Here is an 18,889-nt window from a genome sequence, read left to right on the forward strand (position 1 = left end):
TAAAAATTTGTGTAAGACATTTTACGAATGTTAGTCCTTTTTATTTGAAAAATGTTTAATTTATATAGTTTTTCGATATTTTATAATTAATAAAACAATATACAATTTGGTGTTTAGGTCAGGAAACGAGCAAGATCATTGACTCCACCAAGGACCGGGGTAACAAATATCAGTTGGTCTAAGTATTTTCACATCTATAGTGATATGAACGGTAAGCAAAAATGATTTTATAGAATGAGAAAGTAGGGTTAGTGGGATAGATAAAATGTGAAACAACTATTATTTTTGGCACTTCCCGAGGACTACCATGTCTCTATTTTATTTTTAACACTAGTTCGGTGTCATCGGTCTAAGCATACCTACATATGTAGCGAATTTCTCCGAAAAATTCTTAAATATATATATTTCTTAATAAATTAATAACTTTAAGCAAAAAAGTGTAAACATGGTAAATCCTGAGGATTCCGATAGTTGTGTTCAACTTTTAAGGGATCAATGGTTACATAAAGGAACTAAAACAACTGATTTTTTATTGTATTTATGTGAACATCAAGGTATAAAAAAACAATTAAAGGAACGACAATTTAGGTAACAACTATTATAGTAATTGTTTGTTTTTTATTTTTAGAAGTTCCGGGCCCTATTAAAGGTATACCGAGAGTATCAGATAGGGGCAAGAATCGAATATCACTTGAATGGGATAAACCTGAAAAAAATGTTGCAGTTTTAGTGTACAAGGTGGAAGCCTGGTCAGATAATGAAGGTCTATGGAAAGAAGTAATTAAGAGTGATTACCAACAAATTTTTTTCTATACGAAATACAATGCTATATTAACTTATAGGTTGGCATGACTTCCTCAAATAATTTGGATATATATAATTTAAAACCCAATACAGGATACAAGTTTCGAGTAACAGCTAGGAATAGATTTGGCTGGGGAGAGTCAATATCGACGTCAAATTACATAGATATTTTTGAACCCGAACACTTACCAGAATTTATTCAACCCTTACCAGGAGAAACTAAAGTTTTAATAAATGACAACAAAATACTGCATTGTCACGTAAGTGATATAATTGTTGTTTAAATCTATAATCATTAATGATCGGTTCATTGAATGAATAAAAAATATATTTTAGGTACAAGGCTCACCAAAACCTCAAGTAGTGTGGTTTAAAGACGGTGAGTTGGTGACAGAAAAATATTGTCAAGAGTACACTGAAAAAGGTAAATGTACATTAACAATAACTAATGCTACTGACGAAGACAATGGGCGTTACGTATGTGAAGCGACCAATATTCAAGGAAGAATCTGTACATATTCTGTTGTTGAAGTAATCGCTAATCGACAAATTGTGCAAGCTGAACAAAAGCTTCACGAGTAAGTGAAATTAAATTTTTGGGATAAAAATTAAAGAGCTTTTTTCAGTTAATTTATTTAAATATATTGATATTTAATTATCAAATAAAATCTTAGCCAACGGAACAATTTTTCAATAAAATTATTATTATACCGGAGCATTTATTACTATTTTTTTAATTTAATAATAATTAAACAAAAATGCGTTAAAATTTATATTAGAATTTATTTTGCTATGTTTGTAATTTAATTTTAGTTGGGATCTTGTATAAATTATATCAAAAGTAGTTTAGAACATTTTTACCCCACGTGCTTATTCTATAATTTTAAGATAATTGGCAACAGGCCAAGCAATTAAAGATTCAACACATTTTTTATAAGGTAAATGGGTAATTAAACACGACTGCATTTTTTTGTTTTAAATATTTATGTTTTACACAAATATTTAGCCTTATTATTTTTTATAATAATATTTATTAATAAATTGTCTTCTTTATGTATTTATAATATATTAATAAAATTTATAAATAAATAATTTATTTAAATGTAATATATAAATTTATTAATGCATTTATATAATTAATAGTATAATTTTTAGGTGTTTATTAAGAGATAATGAATATATAGAGAATGCACCTAATTTCACAAAAAAATTAATTAACCGTCGTGTTGACGCGAACGAAACTGTTCGATTGTCTTGTCAAGTGACTGGACTACCAATACCAATTGTAACGTGGAATAAAGATGGTCAACAAATAACTTCATCGACAGGTAATAATTCGTTTCTCATAAATAGTTTTCTGTTTTTAATCAAATATTATTTTTATTATTAAACATTATTAATTTTTACAGAAAATGTAAATATAACTCAAGATTCAGATAATTTTTGTTCTTTAGAACTTATTAATGTAAAAGCGAGCAGCAGTGGGTCTTACACAGCAACAGCCACAAATAAATTGGGATCGTCTTTTACTAATTGTCTGCTTGAAGTAATTATTAAACACAGGGGCGATCCTCCTGCGCCAGAATTTATATATAATTTACCCGCGGAATTAAAAGTGACTGATGCTTTAGCGCTGCGTGCCCAAGTAGATTCATTCCGTCCGATTAAAGCAGAATGGTAAGTTATTTAATGTAGTGTAATATTTAATAAATGAAAATATTTTAATTAGGTCATTAATTACAAATTTCGATTATTATATTTTGATTATTATTAGGTTCAGAAATGGAGTTTTGTTAAGAAATGGACGTAGGGTTGATATTGTTGCAGATCATGAAGGTAAATTAGAGCTAAGAATAGCAGAGGCCACAACACGAGATACTGGTGTTTATTTGTTGAAAGCGTCAAATGATGTTGGTACGGTAGAAAGTTTTTGTGACGTCATTGTAATTGACCGTAAACACAAGGATTTTGGTGACATACCTGTTTTGTCATCGGCAGGATTGTTAGTTTATATATTTTTTTCTAGGATTCGTCAACGATATATTTTTTGATATCGATAACGTACCTAATTTCAGCAATAGTATACGACAATATCGAAAAACATTTTTTTATTTAATATTTAAATGTTTTAATCATTTTCTTTATTTTCAAAAATACGTTAAGTTACCATAGTTGTAAAAATTTGATATGATATTAATATTTAAAAAAATAGTTAATAGCTACAACTCATAATGATAATCAAATATTATCAAATGACTTTTTATTATGAAGAAATAAGCTTTTTTTGTTACAAGATTTTATCAATATAAATTGGTTTTATTAAATGGACGTATTTGTGTTTTTTTTTAATAAAACTATTATAGTTTCAATGTTTTGATTAAAAAAAAATTTATATAAGTGCTATTTATATTTTTTTTGTTGTTTTGGGTCATAACTGTAAACAATTTTTCTTCTTTTACAAAATAAAACATCAACTTCATTACTATCACCTAATAGGGATTTTTTTTGGGGAGTTTAATAATTTTATTTTGTTTTTCAGATTGAGTTTCAATCAGTTATTGTTTCATACCTTACTTTGTTAGTGTTTTGTTAAAAATGATAACATAAATGCCATAATAAAAAACCTAATCAATTAATGTATCAATTAATATCATTTTACGTCTAATCTCAATACTATATTTCATAGTGTATATTAATATAAAAATGATTACAACATTATCACAAACTGTTTTGTGCTCATATCAAATAAAATATATTTTATAATAAAAAAAAATTTTCCATCATAGCAATTTTTAAAAATAATCGATATCATGGGAAAAGTTATTAAAAAAGTCGGTGATATCGATATGAATTGAAATACCGATATCGTTGAAGAACCCTAATTGTTTCATATCAAAATACAACATTAAACATATATATTTTTATAATTATTCCAGGTATTCAAAAAAACCAAAATTTGTTGTTAAGCCAAAATTTCAAGAGATTGAAGAAGGAAGTGAGGTAATTATAGATTCTGAAATCGTGGGCGATCCAACACCAAAGATCACTTGGCTTCGAGATGGATTAAAGGTAAGAAAATATAAGTGTTTGTTTATTTATCGACTAATTAACAGCATGAGATCAATTAAAGATTTATTATATTTTAAAATTATGCAATAAGTTTATTATTACAATCAAATAATTTTATATACTCTTAAATTTTAATATTTTTAGGTATATAAAATTAAAAAAATCTTATAAGATTATTGAATTATTTCGAGAAGGCCCTATAATAATTGAACCGAATTTTGATTTCGCATTGCGTATTTAAATGTCAACACAAGGGTCGTATTTATAGTTATTTCTTAATAAGTTATTTTAAGCTATTCTTATATGTGTTATTTTGATAACTTCAGCAAAACTTATTCATTAGAATGAACTATAAATATTGCCTTTAGTGATTTAAATTTTATTATTAAAGTCTTGCATCACTATTTAACAAATTACTCAACTGTAACATTTAAAAGTTAATACATTAAAAAAACTTAGTTTGTTCAGTGTCTGGACCATTTACCCAGTTCAGTGAACATTTTTTATTATCTATTATTTAACATCTATTATTATTTTAGCTTCGATGCGAAGCTGAGAAGGTATTGGTTTTACTATGATGTGTTTTTTTTTTTTTTTTTGTGTCTGTTACCACTTTTTCTCAGCTCTCACCGAACGGATTTCTTTCAACGATACGTCAAAAGATCACAAATTGTATCTAGTCGAAGACATTACCCTTCAAAATTGAAAAAATTTCCCTCGTTCCCCGTAAATGGGGGAAACCTCCAAAAAAATTACAAATTTAAAAATCGCTAATTTTCGAAATTTTTTCAATTTTTTTTACTAAAAACTGCCGTAACTTTTTCAAAAATGAACATATCAATATAATTTTTTTTTTTATAGATGCTTGATGTCTTTACCTATCATTTGGTATATTTTTTTTGTAAATCTGACACTTAACCTGCCCACAGGGGGGGATTTAAAATGACAACTTTTTCACAAAAAATTTACTTTTTCAACATAACTTTTGAAAATGTTCCGGAAGGTCTGACACTTTTATATATATCTTAAATTAAAGCTAATGTAATATACTTTAATTTGACCTCTGGACTTGTCTTCACGGCGAAAATGGCTATCAAATGCTATTTTTGTGTGAAAATTCTCGAATTCTTTATTATTTATATTATATTTAACTTTATAATGCTATAACTTATTGAAAAGTTTATGGATCCACACAATTTTTTTATGAGAAATAATATTTTTTAATAAACTCTTTTTCATTCGACATACTTTATCTTAATCAGGATATTAATAAGAAACCAGCAGATCAAGTAGCTTTTGGAATAAAACACCAATTTTTTTAAAATTAATCACTATTTAAGATTTGCATCGAAGCGTTTATTATTGATAGTGATTTTAATCACTGTCAAATATCATTATACTTGATCCAACTATGCCACGTCACCACTGTGCCGCGACCCCCCTGTGCTGGGTTTTTTTATTATAATTTTTTATCTGTTATAACTTTCATTGCATTATATTGAGGTTTATTTGATCATTTGAAATAACAGCTCAGCGTTTGAACAATTTTTTAGTTTAATATATTAGTTTACTGTGTGACTTTGGTATAGCGTGTTAAACCTAATAAATCCTTGTCTGAACATTGTCCAGAGTAACTATGCTAATAGATTGGAGACTAAACTTATGGCTAGTTTATCTGACGAAGTTATGTGTTCTTATGGCATTACCACATCCTGATGTGAATGTCACTATAGCAACCACGGTAGTTATGTCAAAGTAAGTCCAGTAATGTAGGCATACTTAAGCTACGGTGTTTACCATTTTTTAAACTTCCATGATGGGAATGCAAAACTAAAAGGAAAATAACGAGACGTCTGAAAACCATTTCTGTAGTTGACAGTAGTCACACAATTATCCGGATAATGTATTGATAATTGGACCCATATCTGGAACTATTGTGAAACTGTTTAAATCTATCATTGTCATTGTTCATTGTTAAGTGTATGGAAATCGTTTGTTTGATAACTAAAAACTAAAACTAGGAAACTTTTTTAACTTATTAAATTTAAATTCATTTTAAAATAAATTAAAAGTTAATTTATGTGTTGAAGGTTTAGAAATAAAGAGCGTATCATTCAGTTTCTTATTTTACAGAGGAACAAAATTAAATTTTTAGTTTTCATTGAAGTTATGAAAAAATTGTATTTTATCTTTAAAAAAATATGCCTTTTGATATAATTAATGCTTCATAATTTTTACATTAAAAATATTTAGTGTAATGGTTAAAATAGACTTATAATCGAAAACTCCTAATTTTGGTTCATACATTCCTTTAAATTTAGACCCTTAGTATATATTTTAACTTTGTTAAGTTAAACAGTGAAAAAATAGAGAATATGGACAGTGTTGGTTTTTAAAGATCATTTACATAGTAAAATTGTAGAAAATTATAAAATATATCAGTAAATGAGATAAAAAAAAAGTCGTGTATTAATCAATGTTGAGTAATAATTAGAAAAAAAATACTAAACTTGTATCACATCTAAGTAATTAAGGAAACCAGTATTTAAATGCTATATTAGATAAAATGTATACTCATCAAGATAAATAAAATATTTCTCATTTTTATTTTTATAATATCAGTTATTTTAATTTTCTTAGTTGACATTTTCTTTTACCTACAATCAAGCAATATTATGATATTTCTGGGAGTAAACACTTTTATTTACTGTCTCTATCACAATTGTCCGCTTGTTGCGCTCGGTTCGGTAGTATATATTCAGCTATTTTTGACAGCACGGAATTATGATGTAAAACCAATGATAACCACTTGTTATCGTTAAATTTCTTAATAATATTATTGTCCTTTTGTGTATATGTTTTATATAGAATAGGAAATATCACATAATAATTTTTTCTTTTTCTAATAAAAATTGTACATCAAGTGTTTACAAACGCGTCATCATAGTTGCAAATGTTTTAAAATAAGTAGTTCTCTGTTCCTAGAGCCAAAAAAAATTTTTCTCGTTCCGCTTCTAATAATGACATCAACTTTATTTTTATCTATTTGAAAATAAACAATACATTATACAGGTCATTAATTTTTTCCTCGCAACTATATTATTTCATATAATTGTTCAAATCCAAACATATTACTTTAGTTGAAGTTAAATGAACATACTACACCTATTGGTACCGTTTACAAATTACAAAACAAGATTTAAAATAAAAAACCAAGTAAGAAACTACTATTTAGATGGTTGTTTATAAAAAATATTATTATTGAACGAGTATTCGTATTTTAAAAAATTATAAATTAATTTGAGTTTTTTTGCCTTAGAAAAGCGATTAGATTTTGAATAATTAAAAATTTTACTGTAATGAAAAAGTAATATAATTGAATTTTTTCTATGGATCAAAATGTTCTGACAAAAATATATTTTGTTCAATTGCATTATTACGTGAACGTAGAATCATTAATTATGAATACTTGATTGTTTATTTATAAATTATAGGTAGTAGTACTAGTCTTTATACATTTTAAGTCAATTTCACTTGCTAGAGTAATCATAATGTTGTTTTCTTGAAAACAGAGTGATTTTACTTTAGCTTAAAATTTTTATTATAGGGGTAACTAGAGTAAAAATTTTTTCCAGGGTATGCTTAAGTGTATATTTAATGAATTATTCATTATCATTAAGTATATAGTAAAGATACATCAATGTATACTTAATGCTAATATCTTTAAAAAAACCCAGCACAGGGGGGTCACGGCACAGAGGTGACGTGGCATAGTTGGGTCAAGTATAATGATATCTGACAGTGATTAAAATCACTATAAAAAAAAAAACGCTAAGATGTAAATCTTTAGATAGTGTTTAATTTTAAAAACTTGGTGGATTATTACAAAAGCTACATGATTTGTTATTTCATTATTTATATCCTGATTAAGATAAATTATGTCGAATGAAAGAGGGATTATTAAAAAATATTATTTCTCATAAAAAAATTGTGTTGATCCATACACTTTTCAATAAGTTATATCATTATAATGTTAAAAATGTAAAATATAAAATCGAGAATTTTCACACAAAAATAGCATTCGGTAACTATTTTAACTGTGAAGATAAAATAAAGTCCGAAATTTTTTTAAGATATATATAAAGTGTCAGAGTTCTNTATAAAATCGAGAATTTTCACACAAAAATAGCATTCGGTAACTATTTTAACTGTGAAGATAAAATAAAGTCCGAAATTTTTTTGATATATATAAAGTGTCAGAGTTCCNGTCCGAAATTTTTTTAAGATATATATAAAGTGTCAGAGTTCTCGCAACATTTTCAGAAGTTAATTTATTGTGAAAAAGTTGTCATTTTGAATCCTCCCGGTGGGCAGGTAAAGGGTCAGATTTATAAAAAAATAAATCAAATGAAAAGTGAAGACATCATGCATCTATAAAAAAAAATTATATTTATTTGGTTATTTTTAAAAAAGTTATGGCAGTTAAAAAAAAAAATTTGAAAAAATTTCGAAAATTAGCAAATTTATAAATTTGTAAATTTTTTGGAGATTTCTCCCATTTACGGGAAACGATGGAATTTTTTTCGAATAGATACGATTTGTGAGCTTTCAACGTATCATTAAAAGAAATCGTTTTGGTGAGAGTTGAGAAAAAGTGGTAACAAAAAAAAAACACATCATAGTAAAACCAATACCTTTTCAGCTTCGCATCAAAGCTAAAAAGCTATGTGTATTTGAACCTAGATATATATTTTATGGAATTATCTTTATCTTAGCTAGATTTTTTTTTGGTTATCTATGCTTAACAGAGGTAATATTTTTTATTTTTCAATATTACTATGTATGATTAATGCGCGTACTTCTATATTATTGTATTATATAGAACAAGTAAATGTTTTGAAAATCTGTAAACGGTAATAATTTTTCGAATAAAATCCAGTGTGTACCGTATAATAATATTTATAAATTGTACAATGACGGTGTATTAAGTATAATCAACGTTTATTGTTCTGCTAGAGACGTTAAATCACAATCTACAACAGGATAACGTTTTTTTATCGTTTTTATTTTACATAAAACAATAGCAACTATATATGATTGTCTCTTGATCACTTTTTTAGCAACGCAATAAATTCGCAACATTTGTTTTGTTAATAAAAAGTAATCATTCTTTAACTTATAGAATCGCAAAATTCCAATTTTTTCATCTTAAACGTAACTTCTATAAAATATAGGCTATAATTTTTATCACTTAAAAATCCATTACTCAGTTTTAGGCTTGTATCGTCGTCATTATTATTGAAACACATAGAAATTTTATTACACATGATTTCTGTGCACTAAAGGCAAGAAACTCATAATGTTAAATACTGGCGCCAAATCAACGAGACCTTATTTAGATTTAAAAATGAAACTCCTAATTGAGTTTGCGCCTAGTGTTATGTTGTAGCCATGATAGTCGACATGATGAATTGGAAGAATCGAGTGTTAACACAACTTGAGTTGTGGTCAGTGACTAATAATGATAGGTACGTGTACGATGTGAACAAACCTGTGCTACATCACACATGATACGAATCATAAACGCGCCAAGTGCGTAAACAAAGACGGTTTATGGACCAAAAATGGTACAAATTTTCATTTACATAACATTTTATTTATGTTACCGGTGGTGTGCAATGACGAATTTTATTATTTACGGACGTACATTGATGACGTACACGACGCACATGACTGGAATCGCTGAACGAGGATCTCCAGCGATTCGATTAATAGAGGGAAATGTCCATTGGGATATGAAAAGTTAAAAAACAATAACTCGCTTGTAGTTTAATAATTAAGAGTAATAACAGCGAGGAGTGATTCTTTTGGGCTAATTACTCGTTTTAGTTGTTTCCTCTTTTTGTGCTAACTGTATGAAGTAAACGGTTTCATAGACTACATATGGTATAATTTGTCCCGAGTAATCTAGCCAAAGAAACAATGACCATTCCAATAAAGTGAAACGATTGTGATCGTTTAGCTTGTAAGCCAATCGATTGGAGTAGTTACTGACGCTTCTAACGAATATTCGAGGAAATGTTTTTTAGTCACGTATTGCAGTTACAGTTTTTATCGACATTTTATGCACGTATGGAATTACCTTATGTTGCCATTTATATCTCTTACCACATTCACACGCACTATGTTTAATCGGCTTACACATAATGAGCCCTGAAGTTATTTATTTTTCATATTAATAACCGGTTTGTTATTTTTATTGAAAATTTTAATCACTTAATCTTCGAATAGTCACGCAAACCATAAAATTCCTAATTAATCAAATACTTAATGATTTTAATACAATTTATTTTGTGCCAGATAAATAAATATATTTATATATTTTAAGCATTAAAGCGACTGTTTGCAATTGATTGACCGACCCCAAGTAATTGGGATTAAGGCGAGGAAATAGAGGAGAACAATTGATTACATATGTTTATAATTGATGCGTATTAGTGATTTATTTCTTACAAAAGTATGTTTAAGATTTCCAACATTGTGGACATGTAATATTTCCGTTTAAAAATGATTACAGTACAGTACAGTTATGCCGTGTTATGTATTTGTACTTCTCAGTCGATTAATAACTTGAAAATAATTTACTATAATAAAATAGAATAAATCCAACCTGTTGTAATGTATAATTTTATTAATATTTCAATTGTTATGGATTTTATTTTACGACACATCATTCCAGAAATTTTAAGGTGAATAATTTCTTAGGATTAGTGTAGCGGTAATATTTAGAAGTAAGATTTTAGGAAATATTATTGAACATACTATATTTATTAGTTTATAAAATGAATAGTATTACATACATCATATTAGCAATTTTAAGGATAAAGAATAATACAAAGAGTCTGTCTTAAAAAGCATTTATATTGTTTGTTTTTTTTATTATTATTTTTTTTTAAATTAAAGGATAGATGATTTTTATAGAAAGTTAGTCACTAGATAATCATACTAAAAAGAAAAGACTATCTACTGGTTAAAAGTACTTTTTGAATTTTTTTATATAGACTTTTAAATTAGAAACATCTTTAATTGTTAATAATAAATATTTAATTCTTTTTTCATTTTATTTTTATTTTTGTGTCCTTAAGGCTAAATTAATATCTGTTAAGTATATTTTCCTGATAAATTTTTAAATAACTGTTGAAGTATAAACCGCGTTTCTAATTCTAACTTTCAACTTTGTTGAAAGATATAATACAAACTCATAATTTGACTTAAATATATTGTCTTCGGCATACAACACATATGTGGCTTCCTTCAACGATTTCGATAATTTTTTCATAAATTCCTATCATTGTTTCATCTGGTAATTAAAAATTTTCATTGAAGCTTTTGGAATTTTTTTTTTTTATAGAATTATACTTTGTTTAGCCTGTCCCAAATTTTTTATTACATTTTTTTTGTAGTTAAACAGTTGATTTATAAAATTTTTAAAATAATCTATTAAATGGCTTTTAAAATTATCACGTTTTAAGAATTTATAGTTATAATCATTCCAATTCTATTATCTTCAATTAAAAATAGTCTAATGGACATACCAATAACAAAACAGATGGCGTCTATACGAATAAAATATAACAAAAATAACTTGTTATTCATAATATTTTTATATTTAACTAACCTAGTTAAATATAGCTATTTTTTGTTAGGAGATTCATTAGTGTTTAACATTGTATTTTTATGTCATATTCTATGGCTTTTTATTTGATTTAAATAATTAGAACTAAAAAATGTACCGAAAATGTACAAATGAAAAATTGAATGGTATCTATTATACAATTTATTTGATTATTAATATTGATTTTTTAGAATGGACAAGAAATTAATAATAACACGTCTTTACATAGTACTAAACATTTTTTTTTTTTTTTTTATGATAATAAGTTTAAAATAATAAAAATACAAGTATTTAGAGTCTCAGTTGTATTATTGTCACTTTTGATTACTCTCATTTGGAATTTTCCATTTATATAAAATATGCTATATGATTTCCGCTTTAAATATGTTTTACTTAAATATGTTGCTACCAAAAAATGTACAAGAAAAATATTATATATTTTCTAAGAAATTTAGACTCAAAAATTAGTTTATACTAAGTAAGAAGTAGTTATATTAATGGAAACGATTTTTTCACTTATTAAATAAATGTACATGAACTAACGACGTTTTACCTAAGAAATATGTTTATAAGAGAAAAAACAAGAATTTAGAATATTTTGAAGTCTTCTTATAGTAATGTTTCTATAATACACTCTTAAATTATAAAATATTAACCATTATAAAATGGAATAATATTGTAAAACAAAATCGCTTGTTCGTTGAAAAAAATCGTGTCAGAATATACAATAAATAATCGAGTGAAATAGTTTAGTTCACGAACAACACACACGCTTAGGTCGATATACGTCATTTGATTACAATTCAACTAGGTAATACTAAAAAAATCTAGTGACCCACTCATTGTCATGGCATTTATAACTTAAATCGATTTTCTCCGTGTCAATAGATTATTACCGTTTTTATGTTTATTTATCCAAAGAAATGAATAGAAAATACAAGCGATTACAACGTAATATGGGTCAACGTGATTTTACATAAGCTGATCGATATAATTACTCGTCCAACACATTCAGTTTTATTACAAACTTGAAACATAAACATTAACACATATGGCATAGTACTTGTAAATTTTATTTTCCAGATATTTAATACAATGATCTTTTAAACTTCACCAGTTAAGTCTGACGTTCTCAGGGTTTTGTCAAAGGAAGAAGATACACATAAGATATTTTTTTACTATCCCCTCCAAATTACATCTTTAACATATATTTATTTTCATTATGGCGGGGTTATCTCCATATCCTCTCCCTGTGAGCACGCTCATGAGTTAAGTTTCTGAGAATATGAGGTTCAATTTTTTATTCTAAATGAAAAATAAATTTAACATTTTTTTCTCCTAAATACCTTTTTTCATATTACTTGTAACAAAGGTTTTATATAATTGAGGTTATTGTGTTATAATTTTAATTAGGTTGCAAACTATAGTGGCAATGTCTAATAATTTGTTAGAAAAATAAAATTGCAAATCTTCTTACAGAAATAATATTTTATAGAACATTTAAAAAAATATACTGAACAAGTAACCTTCCGTAGAAATAATTAATAAATTATATGGTGATAAGTATAAGGCAATGAAAAATGTACAAAAAAAATACATTTTATAAAATAAATCAATCGGAATGAGCTGTCAGCGTATTACTATGCAGACAGCATATGATTACAAAGATATATAATGCAAAACATATGGAAAGTGTTGTTTTGTCGGTAACCATGCAAGTATAGAAAATCATGGGACGTTCGTGAATATCTACATACCCCGAGGAGCTCTATTTCAATTTGACATAGTAAAATTTGCATCAAAATTATAATATTGCATCGGATAGTTTATCGTTTTTGGAATGCATTACCTTATTCGGAAACTCCGAAGCGTTTGTTTAATTGTTTTGTTTTGTGAGAACCACACACTAAATAAAACATACTTTATAATATACTATTATTTTAGTGATTTTGCTGGCTGTTGTATCATAATAACAACATAATGAATACGAATTTATCTTGACTTCTTTATACCACTTTTACAGCACGTGACCCGCAGCAGGACTGACTCAATCAATGAGCATGCTGCGATTGCATCCAAAAATGAAAAGGTTGATAATAGTATGTCTCATTTCGATTGCACAAGCTTAACAATCGAAATCATTTTTCCTTTTGACAGAAAACCTTTCTTGAACAAACACGATCTTGGCTTTCAAAAATTGACGAGCAGCACGATTTTGTTACATTAACGCCCAAAGACGGTTTTTTAAACGCCACTTATGATGCAATAATCTCAAAATGACATTTTAAAGTATATGCAAAACACTTTGATCGGCTTAATGCAACAATGTAATCGTTAGATACTTCATCAGCTCTGACAATTAAAACAAAATATGAATGTCAACCTTAGTCCGATCAAATATTAGATTTCAATTACTTATTGATCATAAAGGATGTTATTTTATCTTCATTTTAATCCCAGTAAGTTCAAAAAAATTTCATCGACAATCCTACTGCTATATTAAGAAATACTTATTATTGATATTCAATACACTACTGGCAACAATTTTTTGTAGCACTAATCGACTTAGTAATTTGACCATTACCTGTCTTAATAAACAAGATTAATAGTTTGTTTAAGAATCATAGATTGATAGTAACTAAATTTTAATATTAATATAGTTATTACGTGGGATAGTGGACATGGTTATATTTTTAGGTGAAAATGTATCACATCATTAAACGGATAAAATATAATAAATCATTACAATGGCTTTCACGGGGAAACTGTGTACAAACGTATTTTAAACTCGTAGCACGTTTGGAAAAATAGGAAGTAAATGTAATTATAATATTGCGCCTACATTGTTAAAAATGATCTATAAAAAAATATCATCTCATTGATTTGTTGTGCTTGCTTTTCTGGTAATTTCACGATGTTTTTTTTTTACACCATAAAATATTATAATGTTGGCTTTCTAGTGAAATTCACTAACATCCTGAAAATGTGTCGTATTTGGTTGAATATACTTGTCTAGAAATTAGTGTTAGTTATAGGGGTAAACACATTGTTATATACTAAGTTGATGTGTGATGGCCAACGATAAATGCGCCGATGTCTTTCATGTGTACCGCACAATATAATGTTATGCACATAATGTATGAACTGCCACAAGTAAGCGAACTTATAAATTTCACAGATAGTTGACATTAAATCTGTACGGTTAGGAGATACGTGTTTGACAGCATCTATACGGTAACACAAATACTTTTAACCGACATTCAGTTTTACTAAAGAAACTTTGCGATAATGTCAATATAGTTCACTATGGTCATTTCAGTTATATCAAATCTAACAAGTAAAAAATAAGAACGTTCAGTCAGTCTAACAGTTTTGCAGGATCAGTGGGTCGGTCGCATTAGAACACTGACAATATATTCAGCAGTGGCTGACCCTTGTTGTATTATCAATTAATAATTATACAAATCTTATTCAATGATTTTGGTCACCTTGTTAAATCTACAATCCATTATTAGTGCGTACGAAATTGTACTATGAATTATGACTTATGTTGGTCTATCGGTGAACAATAATTAGTGTGTTGTAACTAACGAAAACGTTTTCAACTGTTATGCTATGATATTGTATTCTCTAGGTCACAGCCATAAGCGTATAATTTGTCTGCGCGAGTATAATATATAAATAACGGCGAAATAATTAATACAGAAAAACTATATACACGTAGGACAAAGATATGTTTATTTAGTAATCAACAGAGTGTGCATATATTATTCTTGTGTGGCTGACTTGTATATGCACACTACTTTTTATTTCACTGTGAGAATTAGAAAATCGATATCCATAAATAGAGACTATGATAAATATACTCACTATTAAATTGATGGGCAATAAAGAATCATTATGCAGCATTTATTATGTGGATTCATCTATATTTTAAACGTAGTAATAAACATAAATATTGTTTTAAATTAATAGTAATTTATTTTTATAGTAAAATTCGTTCTCAGTTTTAATAACTCGCAACGAAAATTTCTTTAAAAAGATATTAATAGTTGCATAATTCATTCTTATTGATATATACGTATCAAATTTAATTTGTGAGGTAAATTAAAATAAGTTTTAATTTTAAAGTAATTTATAAAACGTGAGACCTATTTTATTAGATATTACATATGATAAAAGAAAGTGTATGTCGTAAGTCTAGATTTTTTTGATTTCATTCAAATTTTGTCATTGAATACCTAACTATGACTAAAAATTGTCGAAGAAAAATTTGAATTGTAATATGTCAGTTCTTTTTTTTAACTTAAGTATGCAATAAACTATTTAATTACTTTGGCAAATAATAATTTATTTTTTATTCAGCAAAAAAAAATTACTGTTTCGTTAAGCTAGTTTATGTTCATTGATTATGCGTTAAATTCATAATAAAATATACTAACTCAATGAGTCGTGTAATTATTCAAAACTTTTTATTCATTGTAGTTAACTTTATTAAAAATTAACACAATATATTCACAGTTGAGGGTTAAGTTTTGAATGTTCATAAATATTTCCAGAACGACTAATTATAATTATTACAACAATTATCAAATACACAATAATTGTGTAATTGCATTTACACACAGATTCATATAAAATGCACAATTTCGTATTTGATCGAATCTGTGTGTACGAATAATTTATAATTCGATTTTTTTTTTAAATAAATCTAAGGCATTTACAAAACTTTTACGAATTTGGTAGAATCTGTTCAACTAGTAACACAAAAGTCTTAGTAATTTAATTGTTCACGATTCAATATAATTAGGTTATTAAATTAGAAGATCCAAAAATATATAGCGTGATTAATTAGAAATTCTAATTTCTCATTTTTTCGTTAAATAATGTTTTTTTTTTATAAAAATGTACAGATTAAAATTGTATTTATTTTTATGAAATACTTTAAATATTAAGTTAATATAATGTTTATTTACAGGCGAAAGGGGTGAGTAATGTAGAAGAATATTTGTTATAATCTGTTCGTTAAAACTACCTTTTCTAAATGTTTAGTATATCAAAATATAATATAATAAAACTGGTTATCGACTAATCAACATATTATTTAGATAAAATTTTAGACCGTTCTCTATTTGACAGTAAAAAAAAAAATAAGTTCCTATTAAACTTTTGAAAGTTACCCTTAAAATCTATTTTTAAAAATATTGTAATTTGTAATAAATTTTTTATTTATTATGGTTCATATAAATGAATAAAATTTTTATCAATACGTTTTTATGAAAAACTAATTTTTTAATTGGGGAGTAGTAGTCTTAATAATCCATACTATATATGTTTTAGTTACCTAAGCTTTTAAATTAATTATGATGTAAACAAATCAATGGTATATTTGATACAGTGTTGCAAAATACTATTGTAAAGATAAATAGACTTAAATCGATTTGCGTGTAAATATGATGATAAATTTTTACATTTTTTATGCAATTTTTATAGCAAAACATACAAATTTGTGTCTTAACCAAGTTAAACTACAAATGTATTGATCTTATTTGTTCCATTTCGCATGGTTTTTATTTCTGACATATTTATTTTGTATAAGTATTGCTGTGGCGGTAAAAAATATGATCGAATCCCCCTACTTAAGGGTCACGTGTAAAAACCACCTGTACCAGCAACAGAGACACGATCGTTGACAGATGATTACAGTGTTTTAGTGTGCAGTCTCGTCCAGCAGCGCGAATATGGTGCGAGTGCTTGTGTACGTTTGGTGACTTATCCGCTTGTGTTGTGTTCGTAAGTTTTTAATTTCAAAATAGTGAACCACAATAGAATTGAATCATTATTCTTAAAACAGGTTAATACTTACTTATTTATTTGTATACTAGAAATCACGTAAATTTATCTGATAAATTTTGGCTTGTGCGCGTAGTTGTTTTTTTTTTATAAATTAGGTGTTAGTTAAAACAGAAAGGAACGCAGTTATAGAAATGTTAATAATATGTATTGTTAGTTGTAATTTAATTAAAAAAGCATTATTGCCCTTGGACCATACAAAATTTATAGCAGATGAGAACCCGCTCCCCAGGGCACTCCATACTAGTAGCGATTCGAAGATAAGATTTGCCGTCGACACGATCAGCGTGACTGACATACATTTATTTAAATACCATTAATTAAGAAAAAGTTAACATTTATGCATTTATATTACATAATATGTATGTAGGAAATATTATTTCTTAATTTGATATAATGATTTTTTACTAATCTTTATCTTCAAATAATTTTAACATAAAAATGTTTGTAAATCTAAATTATATAGTTTAAAAAATATTTATGATGTCAAAGCAGCTGTACGCAAATTTTATATTTATTTTACACGCATTAAATTAGAATTGGTCTTAATATGTGTCTTATTAAAGAATCGTTAGTTTTTTATTTGATGTTGGCATGATAAGTGAAAATAGATTTTTCTACAAATTTTAAAAACGAAGCTGATTTACTTGAGATCTTACATCTGTATATTAGTTTAAAGAAAATTTACAAAATATACATTAGTCAAGTTGCATACTTGGGTAGAATAGTTTTCTGAGTAGCATGGGAATACTTTTTTAAATACTTATCTAACCTAAAAAAATATTGATAAATCTAAATCATGTAATTTATAGGATTTTGAGGGATTTAATATTTATTCTAAATACAAAAATTTAAAAGAGGAAATTAATTTTTCTAGTAAAATATTCATTGTTTTTGTAATTTATAACATATTTAAGAATAATTTGCAAAAACAGAATTTTACAATGCAAAATGTAAATATTTAAAATATTTGGGGTCAACTTTGATTTTTTAGTAATATATTTTTAGATTTGATATAATAATTCAAAAAAGTATAACTAGAGACATTTGAATAATTTTTCTACCCAAATATGTCAAGTTAGTGATCATATAATTTTAAATTTATTGTAAATTTATAATTTCTGCTTCTCGTAATAAAACTAAATAAGTAAAACGATAATACTTTCTAGTTTATTGTTTAAGAGTAGATTCTAATTTTGTTTATATAGGTAGGTTAATAAAGATGATTTTAAGAGTGATTGCAATTAATAATTGTATTTATTATTTAGATGTTGAATTAACATGTATCTTAAGCTTCGAAATACCATGGAAACATTAATATTCAGTTAGAATATTAATTGATCAAATGTTTATGAGTTTTAGTTGATTAATTTAGGTATACATAAATCATTTTAAACTATAGTTCAATTATACGTGAAAATTTTATTTTGTTTTAATTTATAAAAGCCTTGATTTGATTGAAACTTATGTAGGATTAATCAAAAGAAG

General features: G+C 26.4%; 1 protein-coding gene across 3 annotated transcripts in view; it reads left to right on the plus strand.

Moving 5' to 3' along the window:
• Positions 1-18,889, plus strand: part of LOC126905607 (myosin light chain kinase, smooth muscle-like) — a 55,815-nt gene that overhangs the window by 23,158 nt on the left and 13,768 nt on the right. For all 3 annotated transcript variants that reach the window (XM_050685489.1, XM_050685490.1, XM_050685491.1), the window contains 8 exons: positions 118-211; positions 629-777; positions 843-1,064; positions 1,141-1,382; positions 1,960-2,132; positions 2,214-2,481; positions 2,579-2,806; positions 3,741-3,873. In XM_050685489.1, the coding sequence (XP_050541446.1) occupies positions 118-211; positions 629-777; positions 843-1,064; positions 1,141-1,382; positions 1,960-2,132; positions 2,214-2,481; positions 2,579-2,806; positions 3,741-3,873 (1,509 nt within the window). The remainder of the gene's footprint in view (positions 1-117; positions 212-628; positions 778-842; positions 1,065-1,140; positions 1,383-1,959; positions 2,133-2,213; positions 2,482-2,578; positions 2,807-3,740; positions 3,874-18,889) is intronic.

Source organism: Daktulosphaira vitifoliae, unplaced genomic scaffold, assembly GCF_025091365.1.
Source record: "Daktulosphaira vitifoliae isolate Bord-2020 unplaced genomic scaffold, ASM2509136v1 Scaffold_4, whole genome shotgun sequence".
Classification (NCBI taxonomy): domain Eukaryota; kingdom Metazoa; phylum Arthropoda; class Insecta; order Hemiptera; family Phylloxeridae; genus Daktulosphaira; species Daktulosphaira vitifoliae.